The sequence below is a fragment of the Pipra filicauda genome, unplaced genomic scaffold (assembly GCF_003945595.2).
Source record: "Pipra filicauda isolate LSUMZ 115617 unplaced genomic scaffold, ASM394559v2 scaffold80_size11013439_pilon, whole genome shotgun sequence".
NCBI classification, from domain to species: Eukaryota; Metazoa; Chordata; class Aves; order Passeriformes; family Pipridae; genus Pipra; species Pipra filicauda.
This window is the reverse complement of record NW_024104987.1, coordinates 7,531,633-7,556,546: the sequence shown is the minus strand read 5'-3', so window position 1 is coordinate 7,556,546 and position 24,914 is coordinate 7,531,633. Positions and strand designations below refer to the sequence as shown.

At 45.5% G+C, this 24,914-nt stretch overlaps 1 protein-coding gene across 1 annotated transcript in view; it reads left to right on the top strand.

The window, feature by feature from the left end:
• The window catches only part of UBE2O (ubiquitin conjugating enzyme E2 O), a 62,069-nt gene that overhangs the window by 23,719 nt on the left and 13,436 nt on the right, over nt 1-24,914 (top strand). The window contains exons 2-10 of the mRNA XM_027729894.2: nt 8,968-9,027; nt 14,085-14,195; nt 14,871-14,968; nt 16,436-16,499; nt 18,221-18,364; nt 18,996-19,105; nt 19,843-19,993; nt 20,773-21,275; nt 23,978-24,132. Coding sequence (XP_027585695.2) covers nt 8,968-9,027; nt 14,085-14,195; nt 14,871-14,968; nt 16,436-16,499; nt 18,221-18,364; nt 18,996-19,105; nt 19,843-19,993; nt 20,773-21,275; nt 23,978-24,132 — 1,396 coding nt within the window. The remainder of the gene's footprint in view (nt 1-8,967; nt 9,028-14,084; nt 14,196-14,870; nt 14,969-16,435; nt 16,500-18,220; nt 18,365-18,995; nt 19,106-19,842; nt 19,994-20,772; nt 21,276-23,977; nt 24,133-24,914) is intronic.

Sequence of the window (24,914 nt, the reverse complement as noted above, 5' to 3'; positions counted from 1 at the left end):
GGTTTAAGGGAGTGAGTATATGGAATGTAAACTTGTTTGAAAAACATCACTTGATGACAAGGTTGGACAAAGTCAAACTCCTCTGTAACTTTTCTTTAGGTACCAGGTTGTCTTTGCTGCTTTACCCCTTCTTCAGACATCTAACCCAGGCTCACATGTGGGTTCTCCTTAGCAGTGTGTGGTGGTGCTCAGCATTTACACACGAGGTAGAGATGTGATACTGAGGATGCTGAAAAGCTGACAGTTGCTGTTGTGTGTGCAGCTCTCCTTGTTCTACTTCTAGGATCCTCTTCTCTCCCAACCACGTTGCTGCCTCTTCTGGGAAATGCTTCCAAACATACTTCTTTTCCTTTAAATAATAACCCAGTAACTTTCCTGTTTTCTTATCTTTCTTCCCTTGAATGATTGCCTTGTACTTTGTTTTCAGAGTGGTGCATTCACCAGGCCAGGGAATCTTTGTAGTGTTTTCCAAAATGTCATGTAAATTTGCAGAGCCACAGAAGTGATCTGTTGCCAGTATAATAAATAATATTTGACAGTCTTGGATGAGGGAGGTCACAATAAAAAATTTACTTTGGCTGAGCAAAAGATTTCTGTTAAAGCCAGATCCCGCTGCTCCAAAGCACAGCATTTACCTATGTTATAATTAAACTGAATTTTTGTTTCATCCAATGGTTCGTTCATACTTTAGCTAAAAATCCACTTCTTGAAAAGGGAAAGTAGAGCCTTTCAGAGCCTTTTTGCCAGGAGGCACAAAGGTGATATTTGTTGGGAGGAGGGCAAGATTCTGTATCATTTGGCTGTGACTAAAGCACCTGAACTGTGCTGTAGAAGGAGTTTTGTACTGCCTCCAAAAAGACTTTATTACCCAAAAATTATGTGGAGGATAAAAATTAAAAAAAAACCAGTAGGTTGGGTGGTCAGAAATATGGACAGAGACAAAAGTATCTACGAGTCCATTGCAGGTAGATGTGAAAATAGGGGAGGCTCAAGGGAGCTTCAGCCTGAAGTTTGGAGGAACGCAACTGAGCGGCACAACTTCAGGTTTCTGTGTCTCCATAATATGTCATAAAGACAAATTGCAGAGCTGTCAGTTTGTCTTAAGAGAGCTGCAGGTCCCCAGGGAGGCTTTGCAGCATTGGGAGATTATCAGAACTAATGACACAGCTGGATTGTGGAGCTGCCTGTGTTACAAGCCTTCCCTCGGTGTTAGCAGCGTTCAGAGGGAACAGCGACGTGGAGCTGGTGATTTGGTTCTGGGTTTTGCAGATTGCCTGGTCTCCTGTGGGTGTTGTAGAGGCTTCTCTGCTGCCTTCCACACACTCATCTGCCTGGTGTTTCCTCAGTGACTCTACATGATCACAGGTGCTGCCTAACTCTGCCAGTCCTGTGTACAGCTGCTGTGTAATTTGATAAAAAGTCACATCCCCTTAGTACAGGGGTTTTAGAGCTTTGTAGACATTCAGCTGTTGACAGGGAAGTGTATTTTAGAGCAGTGTGTGGTGGCCTGGGGCTGGAAACTGCTGTGTTCATCCCTACCACTGGTGAGATCCTCGTGAGCTAATCAGGAAATTCTACTTTAGGTCGTGCCTTTTTCTTGTTTTCTGAAAAAATGTCGTGTCCAAACTGTACAATCAATCCACAGCAGTTTGCAGGTAGCAGGAGCTACTTGGGCTTGGCTTAGTGATGAATCTTAGTTTGTACTGATGTGAATGTGCTGAATGTTGGATGATTGGCAGATTCAGAGCTGCCGGTTGCATGAACAAAAGAATTGTAATATGTGATCAGGTGACTACCTGCAGGTAGTGCTGCTGTGATGCAAAGCTGTCTTGGTTTCATCTTAGCCCCTGTGAAGTGTTTTAAAGCATTTATTTCAGTTTGGAGGAGCATTTTAGCCCACCCCTGCCTACCTCTGTTCTGTTCTTCCTGCTCCTGCAGTTAATCATCAACCTGACCTTTCACAGAAAGGTGTTTTGCACTGCCCAGAGCAGCCTCATGAGCAAGCTTTTGGACTCTTGCACTGAATATAGGAAACAAAGATCCTGCTTGCTGTCCTTCCCCCGCTTTGACCAATCCAAATGGGAGCTGCATGTTCCTGAATCACTCAAGGTTTTTGAGAATTTGTTCGATACAAGTTATGTGGAACAATTTGTTTTAATCTGATGCAATTTCCAAGTAACTCTAATTTTCTCCTTTCGTGGTTCTTTGAGTGCTTTGAGATGACAAGTAATATCATGATATTATGAAAATGCAGAATGATCTTAAAGCAAAATAGCTAAAAACTTAAAGGCATCTGCAGGTTGCCCAGAGAAGCTGTGGCTGCCCCATCCCTGGAAGTGTTCAAGTCCAGGTTGGACAGGGCTTGGAGCAATCTGGTCTGGTGGAAGGTGTGTCCCTGCCCATGGCAGGGGGGTTGGCCTGGATGATCTCTTAAGGTTGTTTCCAACCCAGACTATTCTATGATGATAATTCAGTGATCTAAAGGCATTAGTTACGTGGCAGAGCAGGGACTAGTTCTGTTTTACAGTGGTGTTGGAAGCCACGTGCCACTCTGACATCTACTACATGAGCAGGCAGAAGCCTAGACCTTGCCCTGGAAGGGTGTAATTCTTCTGTAAGTAATGTAGGAGTCTCTACAACCTCCTGTCTCAAACCGATTTTGAACTTTTTGTCTGGAGGAGCCACAGACTACTTGTGCTTGCCATGTAGGAGGAGCCAGGAGCTGTCACGGGCAGAACTTGTGTGCCAGTGGGTGCAGAAAATTTATTTTCATAGTTTTGCAGCTGCATCCCTCAAGGGTTGTTTTTAAAACCCTCTGTATTGTGTAGCTCATTGTTCAGCTCTTTTGGGTAGTAGAGTTTGGTTCTCAGGAGTCTTAAGTTTCTAGTAGTCTTTTTCTGCCCCATTCTCCCATCTTTCTTCCCCATAAAAACCCAGCGTGATTGGAAACTTCCAGTTGTTAGAAGTGAAGCAACATGTGCCACTTCAAATGTCACAGTGTGAATTAAATCTGAGCTTCCATGGAATTCTGTACTTTTGCTTTATCCTCCTCCTGCTTTTTAGGCTGTTAATGTGCAATGCAATATGATCAATGTAACACAAGTCTTTCATGGGAAGTGAACTCTGGATGTGGAACATATTTTTCCAAGAGTAGTATGTGATGCCACTGGTAATGTGTTGATACTGAAATGATATTAAAAATATCTTGGCTTCAGATCTTCTGGGTCTTTGAATTTCTGAACCTTTGTCATCTAACTCAGTGTATCCATGCTATATTTGGACTGCTGACTTGCTTTTTTAGACACCGCATTTAGATTTAAAATGAAAACAGCTTGTGTTGATAGCTACACTACTGTTTTAGCTGAAGTAAATTTGGGAGTGTAAAATAATAATAATTGGGGGATGCTGGGTTGGGTTGGCTGCTGCCAGCTGTGCTCCCTCCTGTCCACTTCCAAGAGCATCCATCCCACAGCTGCTGTGGAGCTGCTTTGTCTTCTCTTCGTGCCTGGGACTGGAGCTGGTGGCGTCCAGGAGCTGCTGCCTGTAGTGAGGAAGTTTCCCTCAACCTCCCGTAGGAGCCCTGCAGTGATCCCAGTCACAAAGCAGTGCTGTCTGGTGTAGTTTTCCAAGTCACAGCTTCACCGTTGCAGAGGAGGACCCAATTGCTGTCAGGTTTAGAAACCAGGATGGGAAATATGGCACATCATGTCCTGCTTCAGGTGGCACCTGAGGTGCTGAGATGCTGGCCAGGTCATTCAAAATGCCCATGAGGAGCCTGTCTGGCAGCTGAATTAAGCAAGGTGGTATCTTTTCCCAGCACCAGGCCCTTGGATTTAGCTTTTAACTGGTTCTGAGGTGTGTCCTGGGGTTTGGAGAACTCTTCAATGCCTTGTTACCTGTTGCTGCAGTAGCTGCTTTCCCTGTGGTTTACTCTTAACTGTGGTTTTTCTTTATCTTGTGAGCACTGATGTTACAAGTTTCCATGGCAACTTCCAAGCTACCACCTAGGTGCTGTCCCTTCAAAACAAAAACACTAATATGGGGGTTGTAGGACACTGGCAGTCAGAGTTGATGATCTGGAGGGATGTCCCAGGAAGGATATCAGTTTTTAACTCCAGAACAGATTTGGACATTGACTTGCCAGGAGCACTTTCCAGTGTAGTTTAAAAAAAACCTCAATATGTGTGAGTCTAAAATCCTAACTGTTAATGTTGGACAGAAAAGGAATATGTAGTTCATCTCTCCTCCATCACAACATTTGTCCATTGTCACAAAAAGACAAGTGTGATATGTTTTCTGTATATAAAACCTTGGCTTGACTAAAAAGGAGGCCACAGAATAGTAATACATCCAAAAGGCATTTTGGATGAGGACTCACCATCCCTATTACAAAACAACATTTATAAAATTGCAAGTAATTTCTTTTTTACTTTTTTGCTTACTAAATGTAGGAGCAGAGTCTGGGAAAAGTGGTTTAAATTACATCAGTTACACAAGATAAGTATGAGGGGAGTGCTGGGAGGTGCAGGATGAACAAGTAGCCCAAACTGAGTAGTGGTGTCAGCTCTGTGCTGGTCAAAGTTGAGTGCAGTGCCACATCTGCACACCTTTTAAATCCCTGCAGGGATGGTGACTCCACCACTGCCCTGAGCAGCCTGTTCCAATGCTTGACAGCCCTTTTGGTGAAGAATTTTTTCCTAATACCCAATCTAACCCTCTGGCATAATGTGAGGCCGTTTCCTCTTGTCCTGCCAGTTGTTGCTCGGGAGAAGAGACTGGTCCCCACTTGTTACAAACTCCTTTCAGATAGTTGAGAGGGATAAGATCCCCCCTGAGCCTCCTCAGCTGCTCCTCAGAGCACTTGTGCCCCAGACATCTGAGACAGCTCTGACTGAGCGTGAACTTTAACAATTTGAGTTGCCATTGGCAAGTTTTGTACTGGATCAGGTGTCCTGTTCCAGAGCCAAGGTGGACTCTATTGATGGGCAGCTGAGCAGAAATGCAGCTGTAAAACCATGGCTGATCCAGGTGAAAGGTGTGCTCCCAAATCCATGTGTAGCTGGGAGTTGAAGATAAGGACCTGTGATCTGAAGCTCAGCCTTGGGTGGTGATGAGTCCCAGTGCCAAGGTCTCCTGTCCTTCCTGATGTCCAGATGTGGGTTGAATTTGCAACACAGAATAGTCAGCTCCTCTGAAGGCAGGTGAGGGAACCTGTGCAAAAAGCATGTCCATGTTTGACATTGAACAACCAAGGACTGCGTGTCGATGCATTCAGGTTCCCTTCTGTGTTTAAACTTGTCCCCAGCTTCTGTTCTTGGGATGTTTGGAGCAGGGGATGGCTTATCCATAATTACCTCCTATGACAACATTGCCTACTTGGAGCAAAACCAAAATGCTATTTGCAGGCAGAATTACCTTTTATTTCTCCTAAAGTAAAATGTCAAGACTTCAGGCCTGTGCAGAAAAGAAACTGTGTGGGAATAGGAAAGGAAGGGGTGTGCTGGCAGTAGGCATGAGTGTGTTATCCTTTGTTGGATAAAAAATCTGGGTGGATGGTGACACCGGTTGCTGGAGAGGAAAATTTGTCTTGTGTCTTCTAGTTGTTTTATAAAGTTCAGAGGTTAAACCCACAGAGTTACAGGGGGAGTTTAGCCCACCCCTGCCCAGGGATGTTTACACCTCACTGCCAAATTGTTTGTTAAAGCGAGGATCCAGTTTGCTGTCACAGACATACCTCCCAACCTCTGCTGTTAATTTAAAGAAACAAAAAACCCACAAAGATTTTGCTTCAAATGACAAGTTGGTGATAAGAAATTAGGCAAAGGATTTGAAGCAGAAAGTTCCCAAGACTTCCTGAGTTAATGCTCAGCAGAAATGTCTGTCCTCTCCCAGTCTGCCCAGTTCCAGGTGCGAGCTGTGATGGCTCCCTTATGAATTTGAGGTGAGATGACTCAGCTTAGAAGGGGACAAGCTCCTGTTGGTGCTTGTTCTCTATGCAAAAAATCAGAATTTGTGTAGCCCTCCTGCTGTGTGTGGTTTGAGAGCATCATCAACCCTGGTGAAGTATCAGATGTTTTCCAGATTGCAGCTTTTGATGAGTAGATTTGCTGCGGAGCTCAGGCACTGATTCAGTGCTGAGCACCAAGAGAACATCTGAATTAGGAAGGAAATAATCAGGGGCCAGAGCTATTCTGCCACTTCTTTCTGCAGTTGAGGCACTAAGGAACAGAACTGACCCCAGCTTGGGTGGGTGGGTGTCATCCCTTTTCACCTGTGTGAAATGTGTGTGCAGGAATGAATGTCTTTGGTTTATCTGATTTAACGTAGATAATAGTGAACTTATTTTTTAAAAAGGCAACACAAAACACATCCTGCATTTGAGGAGGGTACTGAGCCCAGCTTGGCATACAGGAGTGTAGGACTCCTGAGGGCATCTCTGGGAAACTTGTATTTCTCAGTTTTCGGGCTGTTCCTGCGGCACGTGTGGAGCATAAAACCAGTTGTGTTAGTCCTGACTTCCACAGAGGTAAATACAGCAACTGAGCTGTGAGGACCTGTTTTAAAAGTGCTTTTCCAACAGAGTTCCCTCACTGCTGAGGGAGGGGGTTGTCTGTCCATCAATGATTGAATTGCTCTGGGTATAACAGAAGAGAGGAGTAATGACTGAACTGTTGTTCATTCCAGCTTCCTCTAGTTGGGTTTCTTGGGGGTTTTCACAGTCTTTGTTCAGTGACAGACCTGTGAAGTATTTATTGTTTATGCTGGCATTCTGCCTACTCCTTGGCTTGCTTATCTTAGTAACTGAGGCAGGTGGGTCTGGCACATGAAGCTGAAAATAGTTGTGCTGCCTTAAGAGAAACCTGAAAATAGTTTAAATATAGTCTATACTGAGGAGATTTTATGTCTTGCCTTGGGAAGTATTTGTGTGATTATATTCTTGAGGAAGGATCACAAAATGGGAATGCTACTCATTTACAACTTCTGATTTACCAGTGTTGACTAAAACACAGATATTACTGCTGCTGGGTAGCATCAGATCATCTTGATAGTCTGGGTTCTTCAGATGCTGTATCACAGGGAATGGAGCACTGTGGCTCAGTGATATGTTGAAACATAATTCATCAACTTAAGCCCTAATGTGTGTTGAAATGAAAGTATCATCATACATTTGGAGCTCTGCAGTGAGAGAACTTCAGTTACAACACCCAAACTGCTGCTCATGCTTGAATACTTACTGGAATGTGAATGTCGCAGTCTAACTCTGGATGTTAAGAGGCTACCTGTGGAGTACTTACTTTAACAAATAATTTTAGAAAGCTGTATAAAAATTAATGTCTGTCTATATACCCAATGGGATGTGGGAGGCAATGAAATCACTTCAGCAGTCTGGAAATGGGCTGTGGGCTTCTGGTTTTCCCACTCCAGTGTGGTTCTGACTCCAGAAGTTGAGTCCTAAAAGCCTGGCTGGCTTTCTTCCCCTCTTACTGAAACACACAATCAAGAAGATGATAAATATTCAGGTACTTTGGTTTGATTGCGGATCCTGTCCTTGGATTCTAGATTTATGGCTTATTTAGTAAAGCAGGCTGTAAGCCAGGGAGTGGGGTAGGATGAAATGCTGACAAAGCACAGTGGATTTAGGGCTGGGGATGAACAAGGCAAAGCCACAAATGCAGCAGAAGTGACGAGGTGGGCTCTGAAAGTGAGATGTGAAAGAACCTCTGTCCCTCATGCTGAGTTCACCTGGCGCTTCCCAAAGCACGTGGTGTGTAATCAGTGCTTTGCAGGGCTCCCTCAGAGTGAGGTACCAACGCAAATATCATCTTGACCACTGAAATGCAGATGAGATTTCTCCCTGTTCAACAGCAGGAAATTTTAGCTGAGTTACTGGGAGGCTGAGCAAGCCTGAAATTGGAGTTTGGTCTTGTGGCCTCCCTGTTAGTACCCTGAGGACGTTACACCTCTTGTAGTGTTTTAGTGTATTGGATTGCTACTGCAGTTTGTAGGTTTGAGCTTGTTGAAAACAGTAATGAAATAGCTTTCAAGTAGTCATTGAGATAGCTGAAATAGCTGGATGAAGGGCCACTTTTGGAAGGACATCACTTGGTTAATCACTAGAGATTCATCAAGTGATACTTCCCTTTCCAGTAACGACTCCTGGTGCCCACAGCTCTGCGTGAGCTGATGTAGAGTATATAAGGATGGTCCAGCCACATCTTTTATTGCCAGCATGAGCTCTTTGCCAACAAGTGCTTTAGCAGGAGCTGGAATGAGCAGTGCTTTGACTTTATCCATGCTCTTATTGATGTTTTGTGTTACCTGCATGGACCCGAGAGCTTTTAAGTGCAGCAGCAGCCATTTCTTTTCCTTATTTTTTTTCAAGGCAAGTGCTTGCTGCAGTGAATTTGTCACCTATTCCTCTGCCAGCTAAGACTTCTCACTGTACTGTACCTTACCTTGCTTAAAATGTTCCAGGCCAGACAGGATTTCCACAGATATTTGGGGGTATCTTGGGTGAAAAGCGTGTGGGGTGAGACAGAACTGTGGTGTGATGTGCTCCTTCGTGTGTCTTCTGTCTTCTCTAGTACATAGACTGGATGTGGGTAGGAAATAATGTGTCGTGCAGATGGAGGAAGGGGGGAGAGGGAGACTTGAGGTGAAGAATGAGTCAATGTCTGCACCCTTTTTAGGTATCTGCTGACTTAGAGCACAGTCGTGGATGGATCACCTGGTTGCTGTGTTTCAGATCTGTCGGCTGGATTTTGTGAATGTGCCAAGGGAGTTTACTCTGTGTATGGAAGTGCCTTGGCATCTTCTGCTGAAAACCTCCTCAGTCCAGAGGGTTGGGACACTGTGCATTTATATTTGTCATGTTATTTGTATATTGTCATGTTATTTCTGACTAAGAATTATCTGGGGTCACTAAAGTCACTCTCTCTCTCTCTCTCTCTCTCTCTCTCCCCTTAGCTGAAGCTTGAAGATCGCTCTGTGGTCCCTCGAGATGTGGTCAGACACATGAGCTCCAGCGTAAGTGCTTTTTTCCTTTGCCCCTTTTTGATTGTGATACTGTTGCATGGATTTCTAGGACTTGCCAAATTGCCTGAATGGAGCTGAACAGTAATGCTTTGAGCATGTTCTATTTTTAGAGTGCTGGATAGACCTAGCTGCATCCAGTGAAAATGAAGTGCTGCTAAGGCTGCTGCAGAGGTCTCCTGGGCAAGCAAGCCTGGTAATGGTCAGGGAATGAGACAAGAAGCCTGATTATCCTGCCATCCTAAAGTTTTAAATTAGTCTATTTTGAGATGTCAGTTCTGTGGACCTGCTCTCCCTGACTAACAGGCTGGAGTGGAGGCAAATCCCAGTACCACTGCTTGCCTTTGCCTTTTGGTGTGCTCTGGTAGAGAATTTGGAGGGAATATTTTCAGAGAAACCTCTCAACTTACAGTGAGCAGCATCTTGTCCAGTTTCTCCCAGAAATACAGCAAATCCCAACACTGCTGGAGCATCCAACACAGCTAGGTTGACAGAAAGCAAGCTGGTTCTTAATCAGCAGCTGATAATTGTTCCTTTTCCTCTTTATGGATATTATTCTGTGTCCCAGTCACTCTGTTCTAGTTGTACAGCAGTTGTGCTTATCAGAGATGTGTGGATTTGGGTTTTGAGTTGGAAATGCTGGGGAGATTGTTGAGTATGGATTATCAGATGGGATGTGCTCTCTTTAGGGGCTGAGCTGGGTTGGCAGTTCCTTGCTGTGGCTCCCAGCTAACCTATAACCCCGAGCCATATGGGCTGCCATGTGCTTGCCTCTCTTCTCTTGACTTGCTTCCAGCAATGTGGCTACCAAGGCTGTGATGAAGGAGGCAGCTGGCCACTAACTGCTGCACTGGCACCACATGGTGTGCAGCCTGGTGCAGGGGTGGGGAAAGCCATTTTCTGAACTTGGGTGGCTTGGTTTTTTTCTTTATTAAAGCCTTTTTTTCTCAATTAATAAAAATAAACCCACCCCTTTTTCGCAGAATATTTCAGAGAGTGAAGAAAGGGAAGGAAGAATTTGAAGGGTAATTTGAAACTTTCTGAAACAAAATATTTCCTTAGGAAACTTAATGATTGTTTGAAATGGAAAATTGGAGTCTACATACCTTACTAAAACTGCAGTTTTTCAATCCAAACAATGAACAGGTAGAAAATGGAAATATCAGGTGTTCACACTGTTGTAGCTGGCACAGCTGGAGTCTGCAGTATATTCTTCTTGCTCAGAGGGATCCTTTGAGTCCTGTCTCTCAACTATTTTTTGTGCTTCTTAAAGTCATTTTAAGCTTTCAGGACAGCAGGTTGTTCTCCTCTTGGCAAACATGGATGTGCTGCTTTTGTTTGCAATTTCCATACTCATTTGAGCAGAAATTGGCTCCCCAGGCTTGCTGCATGTGTTTTGGATGATACATACCCAGCAGTTGTCTTGCACACTCATTTATTGTCTGTTTGCATGTTTAAATAATGGCATTTGCTTGACCATTTGTACCAGTGGCCCATAACTTCATTTTTTTTTAAGTGATGGAATGGCGAGATTATAATTCAACTTCTTCCCTCTATGAAAAAGCATAACAAGTCTGAAGACGCTTTATACTTCATCTTCTCAAATGCTTTAAATGTCAGTGGTAAATTAAACAGTGAACCCCTTTTATCCCAAAGAAAACCTTCACTTGCTAACCAGATGTATTCCAAAAATTACAGCAGCGTTTAAAATAGAAAACCTGCAAGTGTCAGCGTGCCAAATTCAGGATGTGGGATGGTTGCCCTGCACCAGTTGGCCTGGCAAATGCACAATGTGGAACTTATTCTGTATTCACCACACTCTCTTAGGGCTTGTTTTTAACCTTGAGCGGGAAGGACTCAAAATCCTCTGTTCCTCAAGAGAGGAGAGCTGACTCAAATTCATGTGCACTGAGTTTGGGGAAAGACTGCTTCAGGGGGAAATGCATAAAACGAGATCATTTTCACTGAATGCACTTGGGCCTCTAAGTCTAATCCAGCTGAATGAGAAGCAGTAAAAGTGGTGGTGTTCATTTTTCCAGGTGATAGCTAATTTGGGGGACAGATTAGAAGTAGGTCTGTAATCTGTCAGATACCTGGATTTTGTTGCCTCAAAGGGTGCTGGGCTATGCTGTCCCTTTTAAATGAAGGAATAAGGGTGAAGATCCTCTTATTAGAAAAGAGAGTAGTGAGGGAAAGAGTAGAAGGATGGGAGGTAGAAGATGTGAGGCTGAGGCCTGTGCTTGCAGAGATGCTGCTCTTAGATGAGATTTTGCTAGTCTGCCTAAAGGCCTTGTCTCTGATGGGGAAGGAATCCATCCACTGCTTAAATACTCACTATCTCCAGTGTGGTACATACTGTTGGGGTACCAGGAGAAGCAGGAGGAAGGTCTAGGGAACGCATTTAATTCTGGAGTGAGTGGGGCTTTAACCCATCAGCTCTCCTAATGCAGTTCAGTCACCTCCCTTTCCAGTTCTGCTCTCGGGGTTGATAGAAATTGGTTTTTGTAACAGAATTGTGAAATGTCATCTTGTTTCATTTGGCCCTTCCTTTGATGGGATCATCTAGTGGAAGGGTGGGTGTATTTGAGCAGGCTGGTGCAGAGCTGTGCCCCGGCTGTAGAGCAGAGGATGAGTTGGCGGTGTCTCTCTGGGACTGCATTGCTGAGCACTGCTATAATCCCAGAGTGATTCAGCAGAACCCCTCAGCCTGCAAATCTGCCTCCCCTGTCACAGGCTAAGGTTTCATGTGACAGTGAAATAAATAAACTCGTAATAAAGGCAGATTCAGTGGTAGGTGAGGGAGGAGAGCTGTAACTCAACAGCCCTGTAGCTCCAGGGCCTGCTCATACATTGATCTCTGCTTTCTTAACCACAGACAGGGCTCTACCCTTGCTCAAGCATTTTACAACTGGAAGGAGAAGCAAGCTGAGCTAAACCTGGTACTGTTGCCCATGATTAATAACGCCCAAGTGTGTTAGGTGGGAGGCCAACTTTAGGGTGGTACAGATGCCTTCTCCATGGGGAAGCTCACTCAGAGAATGGGCAGAGGGTGTTGCTGTACATCAGTCCTGGTTTTATTGCTTGTTATTCTTTCACCATCCATAAAAGAGGGAGTTTAGGCTGAGAGAGAAGATGATCCACAAGCAGCACAGGTGTTGGATTGTACCATGTCTCAGAGCTGCTGTCATGTTGGCTGCTGATAAAGGAAAAAATAATTCTGAAATGTGCAGTGTTAGGGCAAAAAATTTGTTTCTTGGGTTTTTTTTAGTTCTGATTACTAAGCAATCTAAAACACAGGGCCTGAACTGTAAAAGCACCAGCGGAGGGTGGACTGGGCATACTTAATTTAGCTTAATCTGGAGGAAAGGCAGGGCAGGTGGCTGTGCTGTAGCCTGCAGAAGCTGTGGGTTTGTTGAGCATGTGCCACTCCTGAGCAGGCTTCACTCATCCTATAGCTCAAATCGTGCTGGCAGCAGTTGTTGTGAACCTGAGGTAGCCGTGGCCAACCCTTTTCAGGTGAAAGTTATGGTACAGCTCTGCAGGGCCCTTCCCTGGCAGCCTGTGGTGGCAGGAGGCTGCCTTAGGCTCAGCTATGGCCTGTCATTGTGGAGCTGTAGCTGAGAAAGGCTCCCTTTACTTCCCAACCTTTCTGGAAAGAAATGTGGAGCAGCTGGAAGGAACGAGCCCCTGCTGCTTTGGGGTCTGCCAGCCTGGCTCTCCCAGCCCTCCTGGCTGTGCTGGCACAGCTCTGGATGGGCTCTCTGTGGGGCAGTTCCCACTCTCCTCATCACTGCTGCCTTGGGAGCAGGGGGCTGTGGAGCACAGGGCTCGTGTGGTGTGAGGAGAGGACTCGCAGCAAGCAGGTGGAAAGCAAGGCAGCCAAAAGGGTTGAACAATCTGTCCAGGAATTATCCTGGACTGTGGGGTATCTTTGCTCTACCAGTCCTCAAGATGAGACTGAATGAGTTGAGCACCAGCAAACTCCTGAAGTCCCACAGGGGCTGCCCAGGGCTCTGAGCGAAAGCCTTGAGTAAACATTTCACGTGCTACAAAGAGCAGCATGTTTCTAAGCGGGCTGAGCAAACAAATCCACTTCTCACAGGGTATAAGCCCTTTGGGTGTTGTGCTCAAGTCCTGTTGGAGCAGAGACCTTGATGTTTGGGATAAGGACAGCTTCAGAAGTTGCTGATCTCAGGGCATTTGTCATGCTGGCCCTCAGTCAGCTTTTATAATGGACTTGTGGTCTTTAATAAATAAGAATATCGATTGTCCCAGCTGTCAGGAGGCCAGGGCAGCTGCTGTGTGTGAGTGTTTGGGTTAACAGCCCTTCCTTGCAGGCCCCCACCATATGTGGGCAATGTTCACATCGTGTGCTCCCTGCCAAGCTATCCCCAGAAGGCTTCTGACAGCATGCATTATTTTCCTGGGGACAAAAAAGATTAAAACTTTTTTTAAAAGTGAGGGAGATAATGACAGACCATCTCTTAATTGGGCCAACTGTAAATGATCTGTCTGGAAACCTTGAAATCTCACTAAAGGTGCCAGATTTATATTTTTTCAGTAGGGCAGAAAATGAAGACCGTTTATAACCTCCTGCAAAATTATATGAGATAAAGTCACAGTAGCTTTCAAGAATTTTTTTTGTTCCTGATCTACCACTGCCTTTGCTGACTCAAGGATGGTCCTGTGGAGCTGCAGAGATCCACTCAGTTGAACAGACCAAGGAGCCAGGCAGATCTTAAAGGCAGTAAATACTCATCACCTGACATAGCGTGGTCTTATTTGACCAGATACAGGAGTGTCTGTACTCCTGCTTTGACAGCCATTGCAGGTTCTAACTGGGAATAAAACAGTACAGGTCTGTAATAGTGAACTCACTTTCAGAGCTGTCTCAGTGTCATGTGAAATGCCTCTGCAGAATAAGGTCTGAAGGGTAAAGAGAGGGTTTAGCCTTAAAATTTACTTGTCTCTGCATTTATGACTTGTACATGTACCTGTGTATGTAGGACCTCCCCTTGATGATAAACCCTTTTTCTCTTCTGTGTTTTTAGGACAGTCAATGTGGAACTGTAATTGATGTCAACATAGAGTGTGCTGTGAAGCTGGTAGGAACCAACTGCATCCTTTACCCTGTCAACAGCAAAGACCTGCAACATATCTGGGTGAGAACACAGCCAAAGTACATGTGGGAGCCAGGTCTGGGTGATTTGGAGGGATGCTGCTGTACTTGAAGTCACTCTTGAAGGCAAAGCATCCATATTGTGCATCTGCAGTTTGGTTTTATTTTAAATTTGCTGCAAGCATCCTCCCTGGAAGAAGATGGTGCAGTATCTCCTCATGTCCCCATCTGTTCTGTGTTTCTGATCACATTGCTGAGACCAAATTGTGTTGAAGGGCTAGACTGGCATTAAATTGTGTGAGAACTCCTGTGCTGAGATGGGCTGGTGTGGCAACCTGACTGGGGCACCCCGTGGCAGTGGCCCAGAGCTGCTGAGCTGCAGTATCATTACTGCTTAAACAGGCTATAAAAATGCTGAGATGAGTCCAGCGTCTTTCTGTTAAGCTGGAACAGTCTCAAACATATCTGGTTCTCTCTTGAGTGGGTAGGTGATTTCCAGAGACCAGGTGGAATAGGATTTCATCATTCTTTTTCCTCTGAAATAAAGGTAATTTGGGAGTGAAGTGCAGGAGCGTCACAACCCTTCTGAATTCATAGCCTGTGGGAAGACAGTGGGATATGAGCTCCTCTGGGATGGAAAAGTAGTCTCAGTGATAAAAATTAACTCCAAGTACAAGGGTTGATATTTATAGGGTTTTGTTTCCTGTTTTCATCCCAGCCTTTCATGTATGGTGACTACATAGCCTATGACTGCTGGCTGGGCAAGGTGTATGATTTGAAGAACCAGGTCATCCTCAAGCTGTCCAATGGAGCCAGGTACTTCTCTCATTTCTGTGGAAGACTGTCCCCCTGGCTTTCACAATCCTGATCTATTTTATGAGATCTAGAAGCAGCTTGGGCTTTATTCACATGCTGATAACTTATCTGTTTGCATAATCATTGGATGCAGAGTAACAGAATACATCTTTCTCTGAAAACATTGAGATTTGTTGGTCACCCTCTATAAACGGTGTTTTCTGAGAGGTGACAGTTTTGTTCAATTCCAGCAGATCACTGCTCCAGAACTAAAGCACATTGGTCTTTAAACTGTGCTTCTCCTCTGCAGAAGTAACCATTTAAGATGAGTGGTTATTCCAGACCTTCTCTCAGTGGGAGAACATAATTTCACTGAGATGCAGAGAGAATTCTTACCTTAAAAAAGAGTCTGTGAAAGTGTGGAAACTTGCAGGCTGGTGGTTTTTAATCAAAAATGAAAAACCAGCCCAACAGCTTTGCTTTTTCCCTGTTATTTGCAACTGTATTAGGATTTTTTTCCAATGAAGACATAATCCAAATTCATATCTCTAGAGAGAGATTTAACCAGAGATGTTGAAAGAAATATCTGGTGAACTTATTTCTGCATAGCCAGCACAAGGATCCAAATTCTCCTCCTTGTGCATGTTGGACAGTTCCTTGTGTGCTAACCCTTAGGAATTCACTCTGTTAGTGAGACCTGTTTTGTCCAACAAACTTTTTTATTGATGCAAGGGAAGGAAGGAACCAGTGGAGGGCCAAGAGGCATATGGGCCTGGCAGCTGGGGAATAGCCCATCTGTCTTGTAAATTGAGTGTTGACATTGATGTTTAAAAAACAGCAATCAAATCCACAGTCCTGCAGCCAGCTCTAGGAGAAGTGAGTAATGCAAGAGCTGTAGCAGATGATTGGTGGATGCATCTGTGAGTTTGATTGTTTTAGTGTTCAGTTAACACAGGCTGGAAGGCTCTTACGTGTGTGTTAAACTGGGAGTGAAAAATAGCCACACTTCTCTCTCTGTAATGCCTGCAGTTATTGGTGCAGTTTAAAACCTTGCTTGGAATCTGTTACCAGCTCCTGCATAGCTGTGTAAAATGAGGTAACTGTTTGCAAAATCTCCTCCTAATGAATCCTTTGGAATCCCACCAGAACTCACTCTGGAAATGAAGCTATTACTGAAATAAGTATACCCAAATTGCCTTTAGGTTCCAGCGTGGTGTGACTAACGAATTTGCAGCAGACAGATCTTGCCAGCACCCTGCCTGTCATTAGTTTGGGGGTTTTTTACATGCCAAATGGGACCTTTAGGTACCTTTAGTGCTTTTATAGTTTGTCTATAACCAGTTTTTGCTCTGGACCATAAAAGCTTAGTGATACACCACTGGCTGAATGGGCAGACTTGCTCAGGCAGTGGCAGATCCTTGGGTGCTTTTTGCTTTTGAGGAGGATGGCTCTGGAAATGTGACTGTGTGTCTCTTGTCTGCTTTCCAGGTGTTCCATGAGCACAGAAGATGGAGCCAAGCTGTATGACGTCTGTCCTCACGTCAGTGACTCGGTGAGCTCCTGGCTCTCCTGAGAGTCTTCTTGATCAACTTTGTCTTCTAAACTTTTTGTTGCAGGAGGGAGGGAGGAGGCAAAATTCATAGGCATTTATTAATCCTAAGAATTAAACAGCTCAAAAAAGCTTCACTTAATCTTCACTTGAAGTAAGAGTAACAGGATATAGTTTAAAGGTAATATTAGTAATGAACAGGTTTTGAAGGGGTATTACAATTAATATATCCAGCTGCTTTCTTTGTAAACAACTTGTATAACGTGCTGTCAGATTGTTGGTGTCAAGGCAGTTCACTCACTGCTTGTTCTATCAGCACATACTTCAAAAGACTCTTACTCCATTTACTGCTTTCAAAACTGTTCTTCTGGAAAAAGGCATTTTGTTTAACAGGTGTGTTCCCAGGTCACATAAAATACTGTCTGTTGTAGTCCATGGCATTCTCTGAATGGAGACCTGCCACCATACTGGCATTTTCCAAATCACATGGCAGGGAAGGTTTTGCTGGCTTTTGGGTAAAACACACTTTGCTGTGTGATGGGATCTAACCTCTCTCACGTTCTAGGGCTGATGACAGCTAACTTGTTCTTCCAAAGGACATCAGTAGGGCCTGGCTGTGTTGGGAGCAGCGGTGGGAGTTGACAGAGGATGGTGTATAATTCTTAGGAACTAACAGTGCAGTCAGCTCTTATCCTTCCCAGCCTTCAAAGCAAAGATCCCTTTGATCTAAAACTGCACTTCTGCTAAAATTTGATGCCTGTTTCTTCAACAGTAAATGGAATATCAGTTCAATAGGATGTGCTGTTGTGGTTTTCTTGTTCTGTACAGAAAAGGAGTGGTCTGTCGCTCGATATTCTCCGGTACCTTCATCTCTGCTACTTTGAGTTATGCAGTATGTCTTCTGCTTGCTAAATAGATGTTGTGGCAACATTCAGCTTCTGGTTACCCAATTTTGAGATGGCTTGTTTCGAGTCAGGCTGCCTTTAAAATGTACATAGTCCTCTGGGGACTTGTGGTTTGGTCTGAAATGTGGGTTGTCTCCAGTGTTACTCTTGATCCCGTGCTCAGAATTGCTTTGTGTTAGATACTTCCCTGACTTAGATCTTGTCACACTGCTCTTATCCTTTCTGACAAATTACAAGACTTGATACAGTTTTGTGCTCAGTATTTTATCTACCATAAACTGCTCTGTCCGCCCCCACACTCTGAATCTGAATAGCAGTGGGAAGGAGCTCTAGAAAAGCAATTGTTGTGTTTACTGTCCTGTTTTGTTTTCAAAGAACTTGTCATATTAACTAATCCACCTAAGACAGGAATAATACTTACACACTTAATTTCACAAGCAGAGGAGTGAAGGCAAACATCCTCTGGCTCTGAAAGCTGTAGGTGCTTGAATTAGAGCATGGAAAAGAGATGGATGTCCTTGCCCAGGACTCAACCTACCTTGGCTACCTTATTCCTGAGAACCTTTGTGTGGAAATATGCATCTTTTGTTCCTTGCAAGTACCTTTGCTTCTCCCCCAGGAAGTCATAGTCCCATTTGGATGTGTGACAGAGTGAGTTGCTATAGGAACTGCTGGGCTGACTTCAGGAGAGAACGAGCTTTAGGAGATGGGCATCTTGCAGACTTTACCTTTATGATTAATCTTACTGATCACAAAGGAGAGAAATGCTGGAATCTTGAGTCCTTTATGTTGTTTCTTCCTCCTCCCTTTCCCCCACAGGGTCTCTTCTTTGATGATTCATATGGCTTTTATCCTGGGCAAGTCCTCATCGGGCCTTCCAAAGTCTTCTCCAGCGTGCAGTGGCTCTCGGGTGTGAAGCCTGTTCTGAGCACAAAGAGCAAGTTCAGAGTGGTGGTGGAAGAGGTAAGGACTGACAGCCTGACACATGTCCACCTTCTGCACAGCATGGTCCTGGCTGGCTGTTTGGAGCAGAGTCAGCTTGCCATGGTAACCTCCCAAGAACAAGTGCACTGTGGCTGTGGTGTCCTGAGGTGACAAATTTCTCATTGTGGACTGACAAGACTTCTGGGTGTGGTTTGGCTTTTCCTACCAAGGGTCCCTGTAAGGTGACAGTATGCCAGTGCACTTGGAGACCAGTACTGCTGATCATTAGGGTAGTAGAGGCACATCTTCTATTGAAACTTAGTGTTGCATGTCCAAAAAGGGAGAAATATTGCTGACTCTCTGCTGAAAGAGGGAGCAGCTCCAAGTCCATTAGCATGTCTCTTTGTGACATTGGACTGCTGATTTGTATGTACTGTAGCTTCTTTCCCAAGCCTTTTCTTGGAGCTAAAAGCTGTAGAAGCTCTTGTGTGGCCAACAGTCATGCTGTGGGAGCACTGTAGTGGTCCTGGATGTGGTGAAACTGCACTTGGCCATCTTAAATGATAAAAGCAGGTTTGCAGCTTTCCTGTGTGTAAGCATTCAGATCTGAGACACTGGTCTGGGAAGGCCTCTGAAATATGAAATTGCCATTTCTGTCTTTGCACTGTAGGTACAGGTGGTAGAGCTAAAGGTCACTTGGATCACTAAAAGCTTCTGTCCTGGAGGAACTGACAGTGTGAGCCCTCCTCCTTCCATAATCAGCCAGGATAAGCTGTCCAGGTGAGATTCCCTTGAAAACCCCTTTCCACTCCCAGCACCCAGGACCTGCACAGACTAAGGGTGATATGCCTACCAACTGATTAGACACAATGCTGCTGTTTCCAGAGCTTCAAAACTGAGAGAATAACTTCCAAATTAGTTTAGCAGACACTTTGAGTTACTAGCACAAGGGTTGGTGTCCTACCAATCCCCTCCAAGTACTCTCCAGCTGAGAAGTGCATAGAAGAAAGTGGTGTCTGTCCTTTCTCTCCTGCCTGGAGCAGACTGCATCTCCTAACCCAGGGTTTCAGGTGTGGAGCTCAGGTGTGGAGCTCTGGCCATGCTGGTGCTGAGGCAGCAACTAGTGCCCTCTGCAGGCTGCAGCTGCCAGAATAAGCTGCACAAGCTCAAAAGAAAGGTCAGATGAGCAGTAGCACAGTGCAGTGGGTCCTGCCTGGAGCTCATGTGCTGGAGGAGAGCAGCTCTCAAATGACAGCAAAAAAACCCCAAATGTCTCTTGGCAGCTCTCTCTGGGATGGGGAGCTGGAGGGAGGGGAGTGACTAGTGTCCCACCCAGTCCCTGGTGAGATTCCCACTCCTGCTTTAGAATTGTGTGTCTGGAAATGATTTGGTGTGGTGTTCTGCCACCCCAGAAGAAGTGCTGTCAGCCTGAGGTCACACCAGCCTTGTGAAGGCCCTGATCACTGCTGGCTTCTGTTCTGTTTTGCTCTGTGTTCATGGCTGTCCTGTTTTGACAGGGTAAAGCGTCTGGGGTGCTTTGACCATGCCCAAAGGCAGCTTGGGGAAAGGTGCCTCTATGTGTTCCCGGACAAAGTGGAACCTGCAAAAATCACCTGTGAATGCCCTGAGAGGAACTGTGTGCTGGGTGAAGGATCAGTTGCCAAAAAGGTGAGTTGAGGGGTGGAGGGGAGGCGTTGACTTCTCTGAGCATTTCTGGTCACTGTGGCTTTTAAAGCAGAGATCTTCCTGGTAGTCATGTGGTCTGAAATGTGACTCCTGAAATGGTTGTAAAGAGTAATGGCCTGTTGTTGCCAGCAGAGAAGTCACCTTGTAGAGCAGTCTGACTGCACTGGGTGAAGCATGCAGCTAACACAGTGAGGGAACGTGAACAGGACCTTGTGCACAGAGGTGTCACCTTGAAGGGGTCAAGGTGTGCTCTGACAGCCTGGACTTAAAAACATATTCTTTTCATTTAGCATGACCTCAGGTTTCTCATGGAGCTGAACTGTTCAGTTAAATCCTTGCTACAGTGAGACAAGAAAGTTGTCTTTGCTTGCTAGGCCAAGTGAGTCATGGTTTGTATGTGCTGGCTGCAGAGCCACGGTGTTCTCGAATAACAGGATATCACCAGTGTGGATGGTGACCTCCCTGCATAGCTGTGTCTGTTACACAGATTAACTTATGCATCCTCTTGTGACCTTCCATAACAAAACAGTTCAAAACATGCTTAAAATAACCTTAAGGAGCAAAGCTCACTTTCCTTTTACTAGTGAGTGCTACTGCAGAGCAGAGCAGTGGTGAGATGCTGGTTTGCAGAGTACTGTGGTGCAGGTGAAATGTGCAGAGGCCCATGGGTGCTGCTTTGCACAAAGCTGAATATTCCCCAGGCTGGCTGGCAGTTTGCTGAGTGTCCAGGCACAGCTCTGACCCACATCTGCTTTCTCCAGGTGAGGCGGCTGCTGAAGAAGCAGATAGTGAAGATCATGTCTTGCTCCCCGGAGTCTCAGGGCACGACTGAAGCCCCTGACAAAGAATCTGCTGCAGCTGCTGACCAAAAATCAGAAGAGCTTAAGCCTGAATCAAAATGTGAGCTGGATGACTCTTCCAACAATGCACCGAGCCCTGGGGAGGGAAAGGAGGAGCAGCCTGAAGAAACAGGGAAGGAGAAAGGGGGAGCAGCAGCACGACAGCAGCAGCCTCCCTTTCTGCTGAAGGATGAAGGATTGTCCGACTACCGGCTTCAGTCCATGGAGCAGGATGCTGACGATGAGGCAGCCGATGACACTGACGACACGAGCTCTGTCACCTCCTCCGCGAGTTCCACCGCCTCGTCCCAGAGCGGCAGCGGCACTTGCCGCAAGAAAAGCATCCCCCTTTCCATCAAAAACTTGAAGAGGAAGCACAAGAAGAAGAAGACCAAGGTTTCACGAGAGTTTAAGCCAGGAGACAGGTGAGTTGGATTTCCAAACGCACGTATAATTGCCAGAATCTCCCTTATCAAAGTTCTCGGATGTAAAACACCACCTCGTGGAGGTGGAGGATGAATTAGGACAGCACTTGGTAGTAACCACCAGGAATTATCTTGTGATGACTGTGCAGTGGCCTGTGTGGAATCAGCTTGGGCTCAGTCCAGCTCCTGATGAAACGGGGGCCACGTGACGTGACACTGATGCTATTCTACTTCAGCTGTGCCTCAGGGCATTGACAGCATATCTGTGCTGGGCAAGAGGTGAATAAAGATCATACAGCTTAAACATGACACTAATTGGTTACCTTATTGGCAGCTTCTGCAGAGAGACTGAGGATAGACTGTGCTAGGAATGGACAGCTTATCCTAGAGAGCTGTCTCCAGAGCAGCACGGAGGTCTGGGCTGGCTGAGGGGTGTGCTGTGGTGGTCTCTGTTATCCTTACCTCCTCTGCACTGAGATCTGCAGCTTTTGCCAGCAGTATACTTTTAAATATTAACTGTTTTTTAGTGAACTAAGTGCACTTACTCCTCGAGAGCCTTGGAGGAATTTCAGTAGCTTGCAGGAGGGAGCATTGCATATATATGCCCATTTCTAGATAAAGCTGGATCTCAGCAGCTTTTGCCTTTTACCTAACTTGAGAATGTTTGAAGTGTTTTCATGGGATGCAAAGACATCTGACAACTGGCCTGCCTGTCTGCTGCTTCCCTGGGCTACTTAGTTGTGTACAGATCCTGCATCAGAAATGAGCTGGTGCAAGAGAACATGTGAGAATTCTCCCAGGAAAGTGACTTTGAGTATTGAAGGGATCCAGTAGTTTGAGAATGCCATGAACTTCATTGACATTTTGTGCAGGTATTTTAGCTTTGCCTATATGTAAGGAGAGCTGTTCCTTGAGTCCTTGTGGGTTTTGGAGAAATTAGGTGTGAAGGTCGCAAAGCTCAGCAGAGCAGTATTGCAGTGAAATTAAAAAATTGGAGTGTGTGACAGAGTTCCTGGGAAAGGATTCTTGGTTCACTTTTCACATCTCACTCCCCCACAGAGTGTCTCTGTTTTACTGAAGGTTTTGCTAAGGAGAGCTTAGCTAGAGAACCTGGTGGCTCTCTGCACCGTTCAGGCAGTGGGGAGAAATCCCTGTGGCACCAGCAAGAGATTCCTGTGCTGGATCTGGGCAGCTCCCTACAAGGAAATGCAGAGATGACCATGTCACAGAGAAAGAAACAGAAGCTTTTTCAACACAGTGAGCCTCCAGCTGACACTTTCAAGGGCATATGTGGCAGCTGGTCACAGCTCAGTGTGAGGGGTCGTGGCTGTTTGAATATTCTGATGAGGCTGGTGAGGCCATCGGAGATGTGCTGCCAGGCACTGCTGAGAAATGCAGGGTGGATGGGCTGCCTGAAATTAGTCACCAGATCTGATGTGTCAGCTCCTGGAGCTCTGACTGCAGGGGCCAGCTCAGCATGTGGCTTTGCCATCATTGAGTGACCTGCTGCTGCTCTCCGGGCAGCGCACGGACCACTTGATATCTTTTAGTGAGGACATACAGGGATTTTTATTAATGCCAAGCCGTGATTTTTTTGTGCTGCAGACAGGACTGTGTCATTTCCTTGCTTAGTCTGTCTTTCCACTCCCATTCTCAGCTGCAATGTCCCCCCAGGAACCATGTTGTTGGCATATCACCCACCACACTTGGCCTTTTACAGACCCTTCTCTGATAATTTCTGCTACTGAGTGCTGGCCCTACTAGAAACTTCATATTTCCACTTAGAAATATTTCTCTGACATTCATAAAAGCAGAGCTGGGAGCAAACAGCTGTGTGCCTATTGTGTCATCTTTACGGTTTGACTTGAAACCAACATAAATCCAGCACTTGTGTTATTCTGGAAGGCCTGGCCAACAAAATAAAGGCGAGACTTAAAGTCAGCATGGGATTTGGTTTGTTCTGTGCCGTAGGAGAGATGAAAATAGCAGAGGGCTCATGAGAAGAGTCTGTCCAGCTAGGCTGCAGCTCTGTCCCTCCTGCCCCAAGCACTTTGCCTCCTCAAGAATCCCTGTGAAGCCCCACAGCAGAAAACCAGCATGTGGTCCATTGTGGCATGTTTCGGTTTAATTTCTGAGCTGCAGAGACATATGTATGTGTTTGAACAGCTGGGAAGGACACTTTTCTCTTTTTAAACAAAATCCTTCTGCTTTACCCATATTCAATGTGTTGCCTATTTTCTTTTTGTTTTGTTTGTTCTCTCTGGAAGGGCTGTGGTGCTTTATCTTTCCAGTCCCATGCTCTTCTAGTTTCAAAGACTCCTCAGAGCTGCCAGGCCTGGAAGGTGCTCCAGTGGAGAAGATCTTAACTCTCAAAGTATTTGAATGTTCTGTTGTGCCTCTGCCAGGGCTAGAAAGTGAGTGCTGGTAGATATTAATTAGCTCCATAAGGAACAAAAGAGAGCTCAGCATCAGCTCCCTGGAAAGTCAGTCCTCCTTCAGTACAGACTTGCAGCAGTGTAACATCTGCAGGGGTTGAGAACCCATCAAAACAAAGCCTGCTGTGTAGCTGCTTCCACGGGGCCTAGATGGGTTTTCCTGACTTGCTGATCCGCGTACCTCTGCGTTGCTGAGATCCATCTTGGTTCCTGATGTTGGCAGCATCACGTTCCCTTTGGTAACTCGCTGCCTTTCTGCGTTCCCAGGGTTGCTGTGGAAGTGGTGACCACGATGACTTCAGCTGACGTGATGTGGCAGGATGGCACCGTGGAGACAAACATCCGCTCCAACGAGCTCATCCCGGTCCATCATCTGGACAACAACGAGTTCTGCCCCGGCGATTTCGTGGTGGACAAAAGAGGTATTGGGTGTCCAAACAATGCTCCCGGGGAACAAACGTGCTTTTAATTGGAAAGTATTGTTCAGTCTGGATCCCCTCATGTACAGTCACTCTTTTTAAGTAGCTCTTAGTGCTCACTTGAGGTGGGCACCTACCAGGGGTGGCAGTGATTCAGCTGACTTAACATGAATGGCAGCAGAGAGCCTTTATTTACATACCAAAATTGAACTGTGACAATAGGCAAGAAGTGGAAAGAATAAATGCCAAGGAGCCAAGCTAGGATTTTCAGTATTTCTGCAGAGCAGGGGTGGCCCACCTTCTCCTTGAAAGTGCCAATAGCTCTGAGCTCTCTCACAGAATGAGGGGAGAAATGAACAGCTCACCTCAGGCTGCTTTCTCTGTGTGGCTGGTTTATCATGACTCTCCCATTTTTTTCATGAGGAGTTTTGGGATCCAGAGGCATCTTCTTGAATCCCTTCTCTTCACCAAACAAATTGTTGATGCTAGTGAAGGTCACAAGTTCAAGGAGACTTGGAACTTTTGGATATGAAATACTGGTGACACATATTCTGGCTCTCAACTCCTTTTCTAGTGGGGGTAGACCCTCAACAGTGGGGGGGAGTAGAAGATACTGTCAGGTTGGGGAGCAGGAAAGCTGGCTTAGCAAAAACAGAGGCTGTTTTTCGTGGCCATTTCCCGTGAGTAATACTCTGACTGGTCTTCTGGGTTGGACGTAGTCTGAGGAAACTGAAGTTACCCATCAGCTCCAGCTCTACCGATCTAGTTTGGCAACAATTTTGACT